General features: G+C 39.2%; 1 protein-coding gene across 1 annotated transcript in view; it reads left to right on the top strand.

The window, feature by feature from the left end:
- PTPN9 (protein tyrosine phosphatase non-receptor type 9) overlaps window positions 1-15,897 on the top strand; it is an 86,672-nt gene that overhangs the window by 54,864 nt on the left and 15,911 nt on the right. The window contains exons 6-8 of the mRNA XM_059058886.2: window positions 6,356-6,466; window positions 8,256-8,584; window positions 13,093-13,186. Of these exons, the coding sequence (XP_058914869.1) occupies window positions 6,356-6,466; window positions 8,256-8,584; window positions 13,093-13,186 (534 nt within the window). The remainder of the gene's footprint in view (window positions 1-6,355; window positions 6,467-8,255; window positions 8,585-13,092; window positions 13,187-15,897) is intronic.

Below are 15,897 nucleotides of genomic sequence, written 5' to 3'. Positions count from 1 at the left end.
CCAGCCGCTCCGCGGCACGTGGGATCTTCCCGGACTGGGGCACGAACCCATGTTCCCTGCATCAGCAGGAGGACTCTCAACCACTGCGCCACCAGGGAAGCCCTATTTTCACTATTTTATCTTCCAGGTCACTTATCCATTTTTCTGCTTCTGTTATTCTGCTATTGATTCCTTCTAGAGAATTTTAAATTTCATTAACTGTGTTGTTCATCATTGTTTGTTTGCTCTTTAGTTCTTTTAGGTCCTTGTTAAACATTTCTTGTATTTTCTCCATTCTATTTCCAGGATTTTGGATCATCTTTACTATCATTACTGTGAATTCTTTTTCACGTAGACTGCCTATTTCCTCTTCATTTGTTTGGTCTGGTGGTTTTTAACTTGCTCCTTCATCTGCTGTGTGTTTCTCTGTCTTCTCATTTTGCTTAACTTACTATGTTTGGGATCTCCTTTTCGCAGGCTGCAGGTTCGTAGTTTCAGTTGTTTTTGGTGTCTGCCCCCAGTGGCTCAGGTTGGTTCAGTGGGTTGTGTAGGCTTCCTGGTGGAGGGGACTGGTGCCTGTGTTCTGGTGGGTGAGGCTGGATCTTGTCTTTCTGGTTGGCGGGACTTTGTCCTCCGGTGGTGTGTTTTGGGGTGTCTGTGACCTTATTATGATTTTAGGCAGCCTCTCTGCTAATGGGTGGGGTTGTGTTCCTGGCTTGTTAGTTGTTTGGCATAGGGTGTCCAGCACTGTAGCTTGCTGGTCGTTGAGTGGAGCTGGGTCTTAGCATTGAGATGGAGATCTCTGGGAGAGCTTTCGCCGTTTGATATTATGTGCAGCCAGGAGGTCTCTGGTGGACCAGTGTCCTGAACTTGGCTCTCCTACCTCAGAGGCACAGGCCTGACACCCGGCCGGAGCACCAAGACCTGGTCAGGGTGTGCGGGACGGCCTCATCCAGGGGCACCTGCGGCCAGGTAGGGCACACCCAATTGGTACAGTCACTGAGAGGGTGAGTCCTCTTGCCTGCCTGCCAGTGCTGTCCCCTTCCCTCTGACTGTCTGAGCGAGTGCAGTCTCGCTTCCTCCAGATGGAGTCCAGGAACCCCACCTCCCTTTGCTCTTTTTTGAATTTAGAAGTTCTAAAATAATTACATCCTTTTTTTTGTTGTTTTAACTCCTTTAAATAATAACATTGTAATATCTTTTTTTTCAAATGTTCTTTTGCTGTTTATGTGTCCTCCTTTATCTGGTTCAAAATAATGAAACTACTATAGATGTTTTATTGTTGTTTTGCTATATAAATTCAAAGAGAGTGAAATAAAAGTTTGGTTGCCTTAAAATCCATATCATGTTTTCCTTAGTGACTTATTGGGAGCAGGTAAAATTTTAAATATAGTCCCCTACCATCCTCATTCTTATGAAAGTTGTAAGTAGAAGTTTAATGCACAGTCTCACACTTCAGATTTCTTTTTTAAATTAATTAATTTATTTATTTATTAAATTAAAAATTTGTTTTAAATTTTAAACTTTTTGACCACCCTGTGGGATCATAGTTCCCAGACCAGGGATAGAACCTGCGCCCCCTGCAGTGGAAGCATGGAATCTTAACTGCTGGACCACCAGGAAAGTCCCCAAGATTTTTATTTAGTATGAAGTAATTTCCAGTAGTTACTGTGGTGAGGATTTGGATCAAAATGTGACACTGGAATGAAAGTGTAAATAATCTTTGACTTCTTAAGTTGCTCTGAGTTGATTTTCCGCGTCTTAGTAAATTTCTTTCTTTTTTTTTTTTAAATTTAATTTTATTTTTGGCTGCGCTGGGTCTTCGTTGCTCCACGTGGGCTTTCTCTAGTTGCAGTGAACAGGGGGCTACTCTTCCTTGTAGAGCACAGGCTACTCATTGTGGTGGCTTCTCTCTTTTTTTTTTTTTTTGAATATTATTTAATTTATTTTTTTATACAGCAGGTTCTTATTAGTTATCTATTTTATACATATTAGTATATATATGTCAATTCCAATCTCCCATAGTGGCTTCTCTTGTTTCGGAGCACAGGCTCTAGGCTTGTGGGCTTTGGTAGTTGTGGCATGTGGGCTCTAGAGCACAGTCTCAGTAGTTATGGCTCATGGGCTTAGTTGCTCTGCGGCATGTGGGATCTTCCTGGACCAGGGATTGAACCTGTGTCCCCTGCCATTTTTTTTGTGTTATTATAAAAAGGCTTCAATGAACATCATTTTACAGACATTTTTGTATATTTGACCCATTATTTCTTCAGGATAAATTGCTGTAAGCAGATTTTTAGGGTCAAAATGTAGGCATATATAAAGTTTTGATAAATATTGCCAAATTGTCCACTAAAAATTTAGTTCAAATTTATACTCCCATCAACATCCTGTTCATTAGAGTCTCATCATCACTGATTATTTGGATTTTAATCAACTCATGTCTTTATTTGGTGTTTTCTTATTAGTGATTAACTTTAGCATATTTTCATGTTTAACATCAATAAGTATTGCTTAAAAATTTTTTTCTTCTCATATATTCTACCCATTTTTTTCTTTTTAAATAAATTTATTTATTTTTGGCTGTGTTGGGTCTTTGTTGCTGTGCATGGGCTTTCTCTAGTTGCGTCGAGTGGGGGCTACTCTTTGCTGTGGTGTGCAGGCTGCTCATTGCGGTGGCTTCTCTTGTTGCGGAGCGTGGGATGTAGGCACGCGGGCCTCAGTAGTTCTGGCACACGGGCTCTAAAGTGCAGGCTCAGTAGTTGTGGCGCACAGGCTTAGTTGCTCCTTAGCATGTGGGATCTTCCCAGAGCAGTGCTCAAACCCATGTCCCCTGCATTGGCAGGTGGATTCTTAACCACTGTGCCACCAGGGAAGTCCTTACCCATTTTTCTATTGAAGTGTTTGTCTCATAGATTTACAAGACTTATTATTAAGAATATTAAGAGTGTTGTTATGTATGTGTTACCAGCATTTTTGCAGTTTATAATTTGTTCAACGTCATACTACTATGTTTTCTTAATTTTTCATTATCGTTTTAATATACTATATTACATGTAGTATATTTAATAATATATTATATATGGTACATAATATTATGGACAGAATAATTTGTTTTCAAATAGCTGTCCTGGCAACATTTGTTAACTAATACATTTATTTCCCTACTCATTTGGGATAACACCTTTATCTTATACTTAATTTCCATATGGTAAGTATGTGTATTTCTGGACTCCCTGTTCTGTTGGTCTAGGCATCTAGACCAACATATACACTTTTAAATTTATTGTCACCTTATAACAAAGTTTAATATCTTATACAACAAGCTTCCCTGTATTCTTTTATTTCTAAAAGTTGTTTTGACCTTTTTGCACTTTTATTCTTTTACATGTACTTTCATGTGCTTTTCTTTAAATTTTTACTGATATATAATATGCATACTAAAAATGAACTTTATAACTAGTTTTTATAAATTATAAAAGCAATTAAAAAGTAATTCAAGGAAAAGTCTCTGACCACTCCCTCACACACCCCAGTGCCATTCCCCAGAGATAACCACTTATTCAAAATGATAAATCTGATGAGAAAATATTTTTTTAAATCATCATCTTTTGATTAGATGAATGTTAGAGTCATTCAGTCAAGTTCTGGAAGATAAAACACTTTGGGATTTAATTTGGATATAATGAATTAATTGGAGAATTGACATCTTTACAGCATCATCTTCTCTTGTTCAGGAATGCTGTTTTGTTTTATGGATTTTTTTAAAGTCTTCTGTTATGTCTTTCAATAAGATTTTAAAATTATGTGTCTTGCATGTTTCTTATGACGTATATTCCTAGGCTAAAAAAATGTCTACCTATATATGTATGTATAAACATAGCAGACACCAAGGATAAATCATCTTTTTTGTATGACCAGTGACTTACAGGGGGAGAGAGACAGGGAAAGAGATGGTGCTTGTGTGCACAAGTGCTATTATAAACCAGAGGCTTTTTACCATTATACTTTTATGCTGATTATTATTTAATTTTTCATATTTTTTCTTATTTATCTTTTATACTTTAAAATGCTGTTATAATTGTATTTATCTTTTGTACTTTAAAATGCTATTATAATACTTCAAAATACTATTATAGGGACTTCCCTGGTGGTGCAGTGGTTAAAAATCCACCTGCCAATGCAGGGGACACGAGTTTGAGCCCTGGTCCGGGAAGATCCCACATGCCGCAGAGCAACTGGGCCTGTGTGCTGTGGCTGCTGGGCCTGCGCTCTGGAGCACGCAAGCCACAACTACTGAGCCTGTGTGCCTCAACTACTGAAGCCTGCGTGCCTAGAGCCTGTGCTCCACAACAAGAGAAGCCACTGCAATGATAAGCCTGTGCACCACAACGAAGAGTAGCCCCCGCTCACTGCAACTAGAGAAAGCCCCCACATAGCAACAAAGACCCAACACAGCCAAAAAAAAAAAAAAAATACTATTATAGTGGGGACTCCCCTGGTGGTCCAGTGGTTAAGGATCTGACTTCCACTGCAGGGGACGTTTGTTCGATCCCTGGTCAGAGAGCTAAGATCCCATGTGCCGCAGGGCAACTAAGCCTGCACGCCACAACTAGAGAGCCCTGTGCCACAACTAGAGAGCCAGTGTGCCACAACTAGAGAGCCTGCGTGCCACAACTACTGAGCTTGTGCACTCTGGAGCCTGCACACCACAACTAGAGAAGGCTGCGTGCCACAACCAAGACACAGCACAGCCAAAAATAAATAAATAAAAATATTTTAAAAAATACAAGTATAATCTAACTGGGAATAATTTCTTCCCAGTTAGAATACCAGTATTATTCAGTATCCCTGCATATGAGAAGTGCTGGAATATTGAGAAACTAAATGAAACCAAGAGGTATGGATTAAGAAGGAATAATTTTTCATTCTTATGCCTTGTGCAGATCAGGGTGTCTCTTTTCTTTTAGACCTCATTTGCCCTTGTGCCCACTAGATCATATTGATTGAATGAATGAATGAATACATAAATGGATGAAGAGATGAGTGGAAAATCAATGATTATAAACACACAGATATCAGAATAAAGGAAAGATTATGAGAAAAGTTTCATGTTCATTTTATTCGTGATCTAATTGTTCCTTAAAGTTTTAATCAGAACTTAAGGATGCTGACAAGAAAAATCAGAGTAGTTTTGATCCATAAAGCTTATATTGACAACATAACATTGTTACTTTTATTTCTTATTTTATTTATTTGTTTCACAAATAAGAGTTTCTTTGAAAATGCAGCATTGTGCTGACAATAAAAATCATAGAGAACTCACGTGATCAGGGAAATATAATCATGGGAAAAAATGGTAAGGCGATATCCATCTGTTACCAAAGTTTCCTTTGAGATTCCTCTTTCAGATCTGCAGGAAGACTTGAGAATCTTTAGGGTATCTCTTACTAATGTAACCAAAAGTCCTGAAGTCTTTCTCTGTCATTAAATGGGTCCAGATCAAATAACTCAAAGCCCATGCATTTAAATGTGCAGATTCCAGCACACTCACCTATAATTCTGAGGTGTCCCAGGCCAAAATTTTGTTCCTCTCTGTTTCTCCATAACATGATTACTTTTAAAGGTAAATCAGCTTTTAATTTCTTTCTTTCTTTTTTTAAAATTTTTATTGGCGTTTAGTTGATTTACAATGTTGTGTTAGTTTCAGGTGTACAAATCAGTTATATTGATATATCTACATATGTCTACTCTTTTTTTTTTTAATTCTTTTCCCATATAGGCCATTACAGAGTATAGAGTTCCGTGTGCTGTACAGCAGGTTCTTATTATCTATTTTCTATATAGTAGTGTGTATATATCACTCCCAGTCTCCCAATTTATCCCTCTCCCCGCTTCATCCCCTGGTAACCATAAGTTTGTTTTCTACATCCGTGACTCTACTTCTGTTTTGTAAGTAAGTTCATTTGTACACTTTTTGTAGATTCCACATATAAGCGATATATGGTATTTGTCTTTTTGTGTCTGACTTACTTCACTCAGTATGACAATCTCTAGCTTCATCCATGTTGCTGCAAATGGCATTATTTTGTTTTTTTATGGTTGAGTAATATTCCATTATATATATATATATGTACCACATCTTCTTTATCCATTCCTCTGTTGATGGGCATTTAGGTTGCTTCCATTTCTTTCTTTTTAACCACTTTTTCTCTAGCTACTAAGTGAAACCTAAATTAAGCTATAGACTCCCCCTGCTGGGTAAGAATGGTGAGAAGAGCAAAAACCTAAACTTTGTACTTGAACAGTCAAAGGTCCCATTAGGCACTGTTGCAGTGCCCTAATTGGTATTTTTAAATCCTTGTATTGTTCTCCACAGGGAGCTTTTCCAGCTCGTTTGAAGAAAGTGCTGATTGTGGGAGCACCCATATGGTTCCGAGTGCCCTATTCCATCATCAGCCTCCTTCTGAAGGACAAAGTCCGGGAGAGGGTAAAGGAAGCTAACTTAATTGTATTTGGAGGTGGGATAGATACATTTCCATCTCTACTGCTGAAACCTGCCAATTAATTTTCTACATTCAAAAAACCTTCCTGGCTTGTTTCTCTTTCTGCTTCTGTTAGTGTGTTCACTTATATTCTCTGCTTTATTCTTTACTCTGCCCAGTATAGGCTGCCTTTCTTACTGTACAAGTTCCTTGAAGTTAGGACCTGGACATAGTTTGGGCACTTCCCCTGTATGTAGCACCTTGCATGCAGATAGTATCGAAGGAATGTGTCCCATGAGTGACTTAGATATAGCTACTACTTCCAAAATTTAGCCCTGTGGCTCTACAGGCTTTTAATATTTAACAACTTCTAATATAATTACATCAGTTGAACTGGTGTTTGAATTTGTTCAACTGGAAATATTCAGTCCCCTTGACCATGACAGTGGTGGAGGAGACTCTCAATCTCTCTTTTACTTTTATTCCTGGTATTTTCTCTTAAAACAGCTTGTTGCTTCCCAGCTTCAAAAGTGTTGTCTAAAATTATCTTGATTCTATTATCATCCCCTGAGTATTCCAGGATGGAAAGATTATGGTTTCAGTCATTTACTCATTCATTTCTCACCCTTGAAAGAAATGGTATATGAAACATTGTTATAATAGAATAAGATAATAATGTTGTAAAATATTATCAGAGGGTGGTTTTTTTTAGTATGAGATTATATGAATAATAACAATACAGATCTTTGTAGCTGAGGCGACTTGGGTTGGAGAGGGGAAACTAAAGATGTTTGGTTCTGCGGAAGCTACTTAGTGACCTAGTGACCCTAGAGTAGGAGATGTCTTTCCTAAGATAACTCTTTGAGAGGACTCCTTAGGCAAGTTTTTAACACTTGAATTATATGCAAGTATATACATGCATGTATGAACTCAAAATATATTGAGCACCTTTACAGTCCAGGCTCTGGGCCCTGGAAATTAAAAGTTGTGTGAGATAGCCCTTATTCCTGAGGAGCTTATGGTCCTGAAAGGGGACACAGACATGTTCAGAGAACTGTGGCTCTGAGAAACATAGAGGAGAATGTTATCTCAGACTGTCAGGGAGGGCTTCACAGAAGAGGTTGAGAGGAAGAAGACATTCCAGGAAGCAGCATTCCAGGAAGAGGCAACAGCAAGCAAGGCAAACATTCCTATTCCACACAGATTCCGAAAAGAGCCAACTAGGCTAATTTGGTCCAGTATGGCTGTGTCCAAGCAGAGAGAGGAATTAAGTATTACAATTACTTCTCTAGCATTTTTCCTGGGCTACCCAGCCTCTGGGTGGCTGGTCTTGTCTTGCTTTCACGGAAACCTATCTTTGAGAATGTCCATACCAAGCTGTGAGTAAAACACAAGCCAACAGGCTTAGAATTGGTTGCCTTAGTATGGGGTTGACAAAAATAACCACTTCCCATGCATTCTTAGTAGTCAAAAAGGCAAATACCCACATGAGATGGTACTGGAAAGCCTTGAAAATAGTATAAAGCCTTGGTTCACTATACCTACGTTTATATAAGGTTTATAACAGGGCCCCTAATTCCAGGAATGAATTTGCTATACATTACGGGAAGTCAGACCTTTTCTGGGAAATTCGTAGGACTTCATTCCCAAGCAGATGAAATTCAGTCTACTCCTTTTCTAAGTTTACCAGGTATTTCAAGCAAATCTCATATCATTTTCCAAAGCACTTTTGTTCTTTATCTGTTTGTTCCCCTCCCTCCCCACTTACTCACGTGGTTCTTTCTGGCCTTCCAGATTCAGATATTAAAGACATCTGAAGTCACCCAGCACCTGCCCAGGGAGTGCCTTCCAGAAAACCTGGGTGGGTATGTCAAAATTGACCTCGCCACTTGGAATTTCCAGTTTCTATCCCAGATGAATGGCCACCCAGATCCCTTCGATGAGATCATCCTGTTCTCCCTCCCTCCGACCTTGGACTGGGACTCAGTGCATGTCCCAGGTCCCCATGCCATGACCATCCAAGAGTTGATGGACTATGTTAGCACCAGGCAAAAGCGAGGGATATATGAGGAGTATGAAGACATCCGTCGTGAGAACCCTGTCGGCACTTTCCACTGTTCCATGTAAGTAGGAAAGGTTTGGGCCAGCGATAACTTTCCAAGATGCTGTGGCACGCATTGGTACCCCTCCTTCCACACCTCACTTCCTTAACAGAGGCTCTTCCTTGTGTTAGGATCCTCACTCTCACTTAGATGATAGTTTCTCTTATCCGTAAAGAGGCACCTCTTGGTGCTTGTTGCCAACAGCGTATGCTGTGAAATTTCTGAAGGTCTTTGGTCCCAATGGAGGAACTGTGTACTAATGGATACATTTTTTGATATTTCCCTTATATGCAAGTGTTTTTAGGAGAAAAACAAAAATGTAGGCTGTCGATTTGATCTCTGGTCCTTTCATTTGGGCCATTTCTCCCTATAGCATTTATAATATTACATTACTTTCTGAGGAGGGTTGCTGGTCCATTTAAGGTAATCCACAGTCAGTAAGAGAGAAGAGTTGCCTCTTAGGAATTCAGCCTTGTGGGATTTTCCTTCTACTTGAATTCTGTAACTGGTTTATAACCACTTGATATCTATTGTTGGCAATAGAGCATGGATCATTTCTCTTACTGCTGCTGTCATTTATCTTACCATGTTTTCATTGGCTGTTGCAAAAGCTTTTTCTCCAAGTTTTGAGATTGTTTGTTGAAAATTAAGGAAGCTCAGGGACTTCCCTGGCGGTCCAGTGGTTAGGACTTTGCCTTCCAATGCAGGGGGTGCGGGTTCGTTCCCTGGTCAGAGAGCTAAGATCCCACATGCCTTGCAGCCAAAATACCAAACATAAAGCAGAAGCAATATTGTAACAAATTCAATAAAGACTTTAAAAATGGTCCACATCAAAAAAAATAAAATCTTAAAAAAAAAAATTAAGGAAGCTCTCCCCAGTGGGTCCTAGGCTCAAGTTCCAGCTTAGCCAAAAATACCCTCTGTAACTTACCCAAGTTATTTCTCTTCTTTGCACCTCAGTTTTCCTGTGTGTAGTATTTGATATTAGACTCACTGATATCTACTTACTCTTTTGTAGCTTAAATGTTTTAGGAATCCGTGATTCTGTGGGTACCTCTTTCCCCTTGTAATTCTTGTCCAGCTTAGTCAGTGTGCTGTAAAGCAGGTATGCAGGGAGTGAGGGAAGAGGGAAAAGGAAAAAAAAAAAGAGGGAAAATAATGAGTTAGGAAACAGATAAGGGAAGTAAGAGAGAAGAAACAATTGAGAAAAAAAATCAATAAGCAGAACAAGAATGCAAAGGAAAATAAGAAATAAAAAAGAGAGAGAGAAAGCAGAGTATATATCATGTGGGGAGAGTATTCTTCTCTCCCACACAGCTCTATGTCATCCCTACCAGCTCAAGACCCCTGTATGTATCCAGCCTTTTTCCCAGCCAGAGTCAGAGGATACACACTTGTCCTGGGTATTTCTGACCCTGCTCTGGGTGCTTCTACTGAGGGGTCCTTGAGGTGTCATTTCTACAATGGCTCCCCTTCCCCACATTAAAAAAGTGGGTTTGGATTATGCTCCTTGCATCACCCAAGCCAGCTGTCGTGTTATAATCAGAGAATACATCCTAGTCCTATGGAAGGACTTCCCAATCTTGCCTCTTCATTTATTGAATCAATGAAAACGTCCCACTTCAGGAACTAGAAACCAGAATCCTCAACATCTTCAGGCCCCTGTCTTATACCAAGTTCCAGTAGAACTACTTACACAGAACAAACTGTTTCCCATGGAATTCTAGATTAAGAAGTAGATATCAGAGTATTCACTGCTGTCCAGGATGCCCGTGGACCAAGAGACTTTCTTTCCCTTTTTTTCCCTCCCCTATACCATCTTTTCAAAGGCTTTTTAAAAATTTAAATTTTAAAAATTTAACTTTATTATGAGATGATTGTAGATTCACATGCATTTGTAAGAAATAATAGAGATCATGTGTACCCTTTCCACAGCTATCCCATGGTAACATCTCCCAGGAGTTTAATATAGTATCACAACCAGGATATTGATACAATCCGCCAATCTTATTTCCCCAGTTTTAGTGTGTGTGTATGTATTTAGTTCTTTACAATTTTTATCACACAGGTAAGTTTGTGTATACAGAACTGCAGTCAAGATACAGAATTCCATAACCACATACCTCCATTCCACCCCTCCCCATCCCTAACCCCTGCAACCACTAATCAATTCTCCATTACTATAATTTTATCATTTTAAGAATGTTATTATATCAATGGAATCATACTATGTGTAAACTTTTGGGATTGCCTTTTTTTCACTCAGTATAATTCTCGGGAGATTCACCCAAGTTGTTATTTGTATCAGGTTTGTTCCTTTTTATTGCTGAGTAATATTCCATGGTATGGATGAACCACAGTACAAACTGTTAACCAATTAACCATTTACCTGTTGAAGGACATCTGGGTTGTTTCCAGTTTCTATTACAAGTAAAGCTGCTCTGAACATTTGTGTCTAGGTTTTGTGTGAAAATAGGTTTCTATTTCTCTGGGATAAATGTCCAAGAGTGGGATTGATAGGTCATATGGTAACTATGTGTTTAGTTTTATGAAAAACTGCCCAGCTCTTTTCCAGAGTGGCTGTACCCTTCTGCATTCCTCCCAGCAATATATGAATGATTCATTTTCTTTGTATCCTCACCAGCGTTCAGTGTTGTCACTATTTTTTATTTTAGCTGTTCTGATAGGTGTGTGATGAGATCCCTAAATTAAAATTAGAATTGTGCTTTTTTTTACATTTTCCTACTATCTAATGATATTGAGCATCTTTTCATGTGCTTCTTTGCTGTCTGTATATTCCCTTTGTAAAATGTCTTTTGCCCATTTTCTATTTGGATTTTTTTTTTTTTTTTTAAGAAGTGGATTTATTTAGAGAGAAACACAGTACCACAGACAGAGTGTGGGCCATCTCAGAAGGTGAGAAAGGCCTGGATTTTTTTTTTTTAACTGTTGGGATTTGAGAGTTCTTAATATTCTAGGTACTGGTTCTTTGTTGGATACACGGTTTGCGAATATTTTCTTCCAGTCTGTAGCTTTTTTTTTCTTCTTCTTCTGGGTCTCTTGTGAAGCAGAAGTTTATTTTGATGAAGTTCCTTTAACAGTTTTTCCTTGTACGGATCATGCTCTTGGTGTCAAATCTAAGAACACATTGCCTAGCCCTAGAATCTAAAGATTTTTCTATGTTTTTTTTCCTAAAATTTTTATAGGTTTATGTTTTACATTTAATTTAAGTCTGTGATCCATTTTGAATTAATTTTTGTGTAAGGTGTAAGGTTTAGGTTGATGTTCAAATTTTTTTCCCTATAGGTATCTAATTACTCCAGCACTGTTGGTCAAAAAGAGTATTCCTTTTATTGAATTGTTCTTGGAACTTTGTAAAATATCAGCTGGGCTTATTTGTGTGGGAAGAAGGATTTTTTTTTAAATTTTTTTGTGTGTGTGTGTGGTATGCGGGCCTCTCACTGTTGTGGCCTCTCCCATTGCGGAGCACAGGCTCCGGACACGCAGGCTCAGCGGCCATGGCTCACGGGCCCAGCCGCTCCGCGGCACGTGGGATCTTCCCGGACCGGGGCACGAACCCGCGTCCCCTGCATCGGCAGGCGGACTCTCAACCACTGCACCACCAGGGAAGCCCGGATTTTTTTTTTTTTTTTTTTAAATCCACAGAGAACTCAAACTGTGTTTAATAAATTTATTTATTTATTTTTGGCTGTGTTGGGTCTTCATTGCGGCATGCAGGCTTTCTCTAGTTGCGGCGGGCGGGGGCTATTCTTCGTTGTGGCGCACAGGCTTCTCATTGTGGTGGCTTCTCTTGTTGTAGAGCATGGGCTCTGGGTGCATGGGCTTCAGTAGTTGTGGCATGTGGGCTCAGTAGTTGTGCCTTGCAGGCTCTAGAGTGCAGACTCAGTAGTTGTGGTGCACAGGCTTAGTTGCTCCGTGGTATGTGGGATCTTCCTGGACCAGGGCTCGAACCCGTGTCCCCTGCATTGGCAGGTGGATTCTTAACCCTGGTGCCACCAGCGAAGTCCGGGAATTTTTTTTTTTAAATATGAAAAAGAGCAGAGCATAACGTGACAAACAACTATTTCCTATCACTGGCATTAGTACTGACAGTTTTTAGCATTTTGTTGGATTTGTTTCATCTTTTTTATTATATAAAAGAATTAATTGTAAAGTTGAAATCCTTCTAATCCTCACCATCAGTTCTCCTCATTTCCCAGTAGTAGTCACTAGTATGAATGTGGTATGTTTCCTACCAGATCATTTTGTTTATACTGTTACATATACATTCATACCTATGAACAATATAGAGTATTACTTTATATGTGGGTCTTTATAAGTTTTTTATTTTTTGCTTTTGATCAATATATATGCAAATGATTTTTTCAAAACCAGGTAGTACCAAAAAAAAAAAAGTAATGAATGACAACAATCTCCTGACTTGCACTCAGTTCAACTTCCATTGTCATCCATTTTCAACTCTTGTAGCTGTTTTTTTTTTTTATTTTAGTTTGTTTCATTTCCTTCAGGTCTCCAGGAAACCTAGAGAAGAACCGCTATGGGGATGTACCCTGCCTGGACCAAACTAGAGTGAAGCTGACAAAACGAAGCGGCCACACTCAGGTAGAAAGATAAATGCCATCCTTTTAGGAGCACTGAGGGAAATTTAAGCCTCTTCCAAAGTGAAGCTTACTAATACTGTAGTAGAAAGAACATGGACTCTAAGCCAGAGAGAGAATGTTTGAGTTTTATTTTTTTAAACTATATATATATATTTTTAAAATTTATTTATTTTTGGCTACGTTGGGTCTTCGTTGCTGCGCGTGGGCTTTCTCTAGTTGCAGCGAGCAGGGGCTACTCTGTTGTGGTGCATGGGTTTCTCATTGTGGTGGCTTATCTTCTTGCAGAGTAGGGGCTCTAGGTTCACGGGCTTCAATAGTTGTGGCACGCGGGCTCAGTAGTTGTGGCTCGTGGGCTTAGTTGCTCTGTGGCATGTGGGATCTTCCCAGACCAGGGCTGGAACCCATATCCCCTGCATTGGCAGGCGGATTCTTAACCGCTGCGCCACCAGGGAAGCCCCAAGGTTTGAGTTTTAGACTACATACTAGTCATTAACATACGCAAGTCCCTATGTGCCCGTCTCACAGTACTAAGGAGAAATTAAATGAAATACTTTATGTACATGCTGATAGAACAAAGTTTGGCATATTACTGTAGGTGCTCGATAAATGTTCAGTTATTTCGCCTTTTACTCCTAATAAAGTCATAGTCATGTCATCCACCATACTGGTGAGTATAGTATATGCGTCAATACCAGGCGACTCTCGTTATAAGTGATCTCTGGGACTTCCCTGGTGGTCCAGTGATTAAGACTCCATGCTCCCAATGCAGGGGGCCTGGGTTCAATCCCTGGTCGGGGAACTAGATCCTGCATGCCGCAACTAAGACCCAGGGCAGCCAAATAAATAAATATTTTTAAAAAGAAAAAAAAAAGAAAGAAATCCAACTCTTTTTTTTTTTTTTTTTTTTTTTCTGCGGTACGCGGGCCTCGCGCTGTTGTGGCCTCTCCCTCTCCTGTTGCAGAGCACAGGCTCCAACGCACAGGCTCAGTGGCCATGGCTCATGGGCCTAGCCGCTCTGCGGCATGTGGGATTTTCCTGGACCGGGGCACGAACCCGCGTCTCCTGCATCAGCAGGTGGACTCTAAACCACTGCACCACCAGGGAAGCCCCGAAATCCAACTCTTTAAAAAAAAAGTGACCTCTGATTTTTCCATCTAGAAGATCTGACAAAAATTTTGGACAACTAGTGTATACATAAATATATAGGGATAGAGGTGAATTGGTCAGATGCCTCTATTATTTAATGTATTCATTTGATTATATCTGTGCATATTAAAAATCACATGTACTTAGTAGAGATATTTAGTGAAAAGTTATTCATACTTTTCACATACACCTTTAACATCAGTTTCTTTGTCGTCATTTGAGCTACTTTTTGAGTCAATCTAACACAGTTTTCCAGAACGCATCATTTTTATTTCCTTTTTTAAGTGCCTGGTATCATCACTTGAAAATTTATCCTAAGTCAGAAAAGTCTATTAGCATAACATTAGCACAGTTTTTTCTTTTCATTCATCCTGTATCTCATGCATCCTCTGTAGCATTATCATTTACTTATTCCTTTTTAAAGTCTTCTTTATTATAACTTGTTTACAGCAGCATCCAACACTTAAGAATTTTGAGGTCAACAATTAAATAGGTGTTACATTTCTTCTTTTTCCTTCAGATACTACAGTTCTGTCTGGTGACCTCTGTACACGTCAAAAAACAGCATTGATTGAGGTTGCTGTTCACTATTTAAAAGGAGTTTAAATAGTGCCCCTTAACATGACACAGTATAGGGACTTGTAATATCCCCCCTCTTTTTCCTGGAGGATAATTCTTAGGAAAATCATTGCCTTATATTTGGGTATGTATGATACATGAGTCAGTACCCTAGGATCATGGTTTTAATCTCTTTTGACCCTAGTGTTTCAAGCACATAAACTGAATTCATAATCCTGTCTAAGATCCTTACAGAGGGTTTTCCTGCAGTGGCATTAGCTAAGAGTCTGGCTGACTGAAGGCAAATTCACCAGTATTATTAAGATCATCTTAGTTGAGTTGGGGCTCTGGAGTCAGGGATAATCTGAATGTATGTCTGTTGACTACTCTGTCTCCAAGACCTAGAACAGTGCCTGGCATGTATCAGACATTCAGTAAATTATTTGTGAATGAATGAGTGAATCCCAGTGTACCAGGAGACTATTCTAGTCATCCTGTAATTAATCTGAAGTTCATCGCTTGAGTTATAGTCCCTCTCATTACTAAAATATTGGTATAGCCTTTATTTCCACAATAAATGGAGGAATTCAGGTTTATTAGTGAATTGTTCAACAGATTTCACCTGGAATTACAAAGCCGTTAGTCCAGTTTCAGTTGAACCTGGCCCATAACATAATGTGCATGCTGTGGTTCTTCCTGCTATTTCAGTTTGCCCCTAAGTCTATACTTTATCTCTGAGGTCATTTTCAGTTTTTAATATGTAATGATTCTTCTGAAATTGCTGATTTTAATTCCCAGTGCTCTCAGAGACAAGGATGCTAAAAGCTGGTATCCTTAGTTATAAAGAAATGTCTCCTTTAAATAGGTGGCATTTCTCTTCAAAGCATGACGGTAGCTCCAAGAGTAACAGCTCATACATTACTTATATAATATGTTGACTGGCATGTACCAGGTAAATCCTTTGTACTTTTCTATGCCTTCTCACCTGGGTCCTGCAGTGTGTACCAT

The sequence above is a fragment of the Kogia breviceps genome, chromosome 3 (assembly GCF_026419965.1).
Source record: "Kogia breviceps isolate mKogBre1 chromosome 3, mKogBre1 haplotype 1, whole genome shotgun sequence".
Taxonomy (NCBI): Eukaryota; Metazoa; Chordata; class Mammalia; order Artiodactyla; family Physeteridae; genus Kogia; species Kogia breviceps.
Note: the sequence above shows the minus strand (reverse complement) of the source record. Positions and strands in the feature narration are given on the sequence as shown.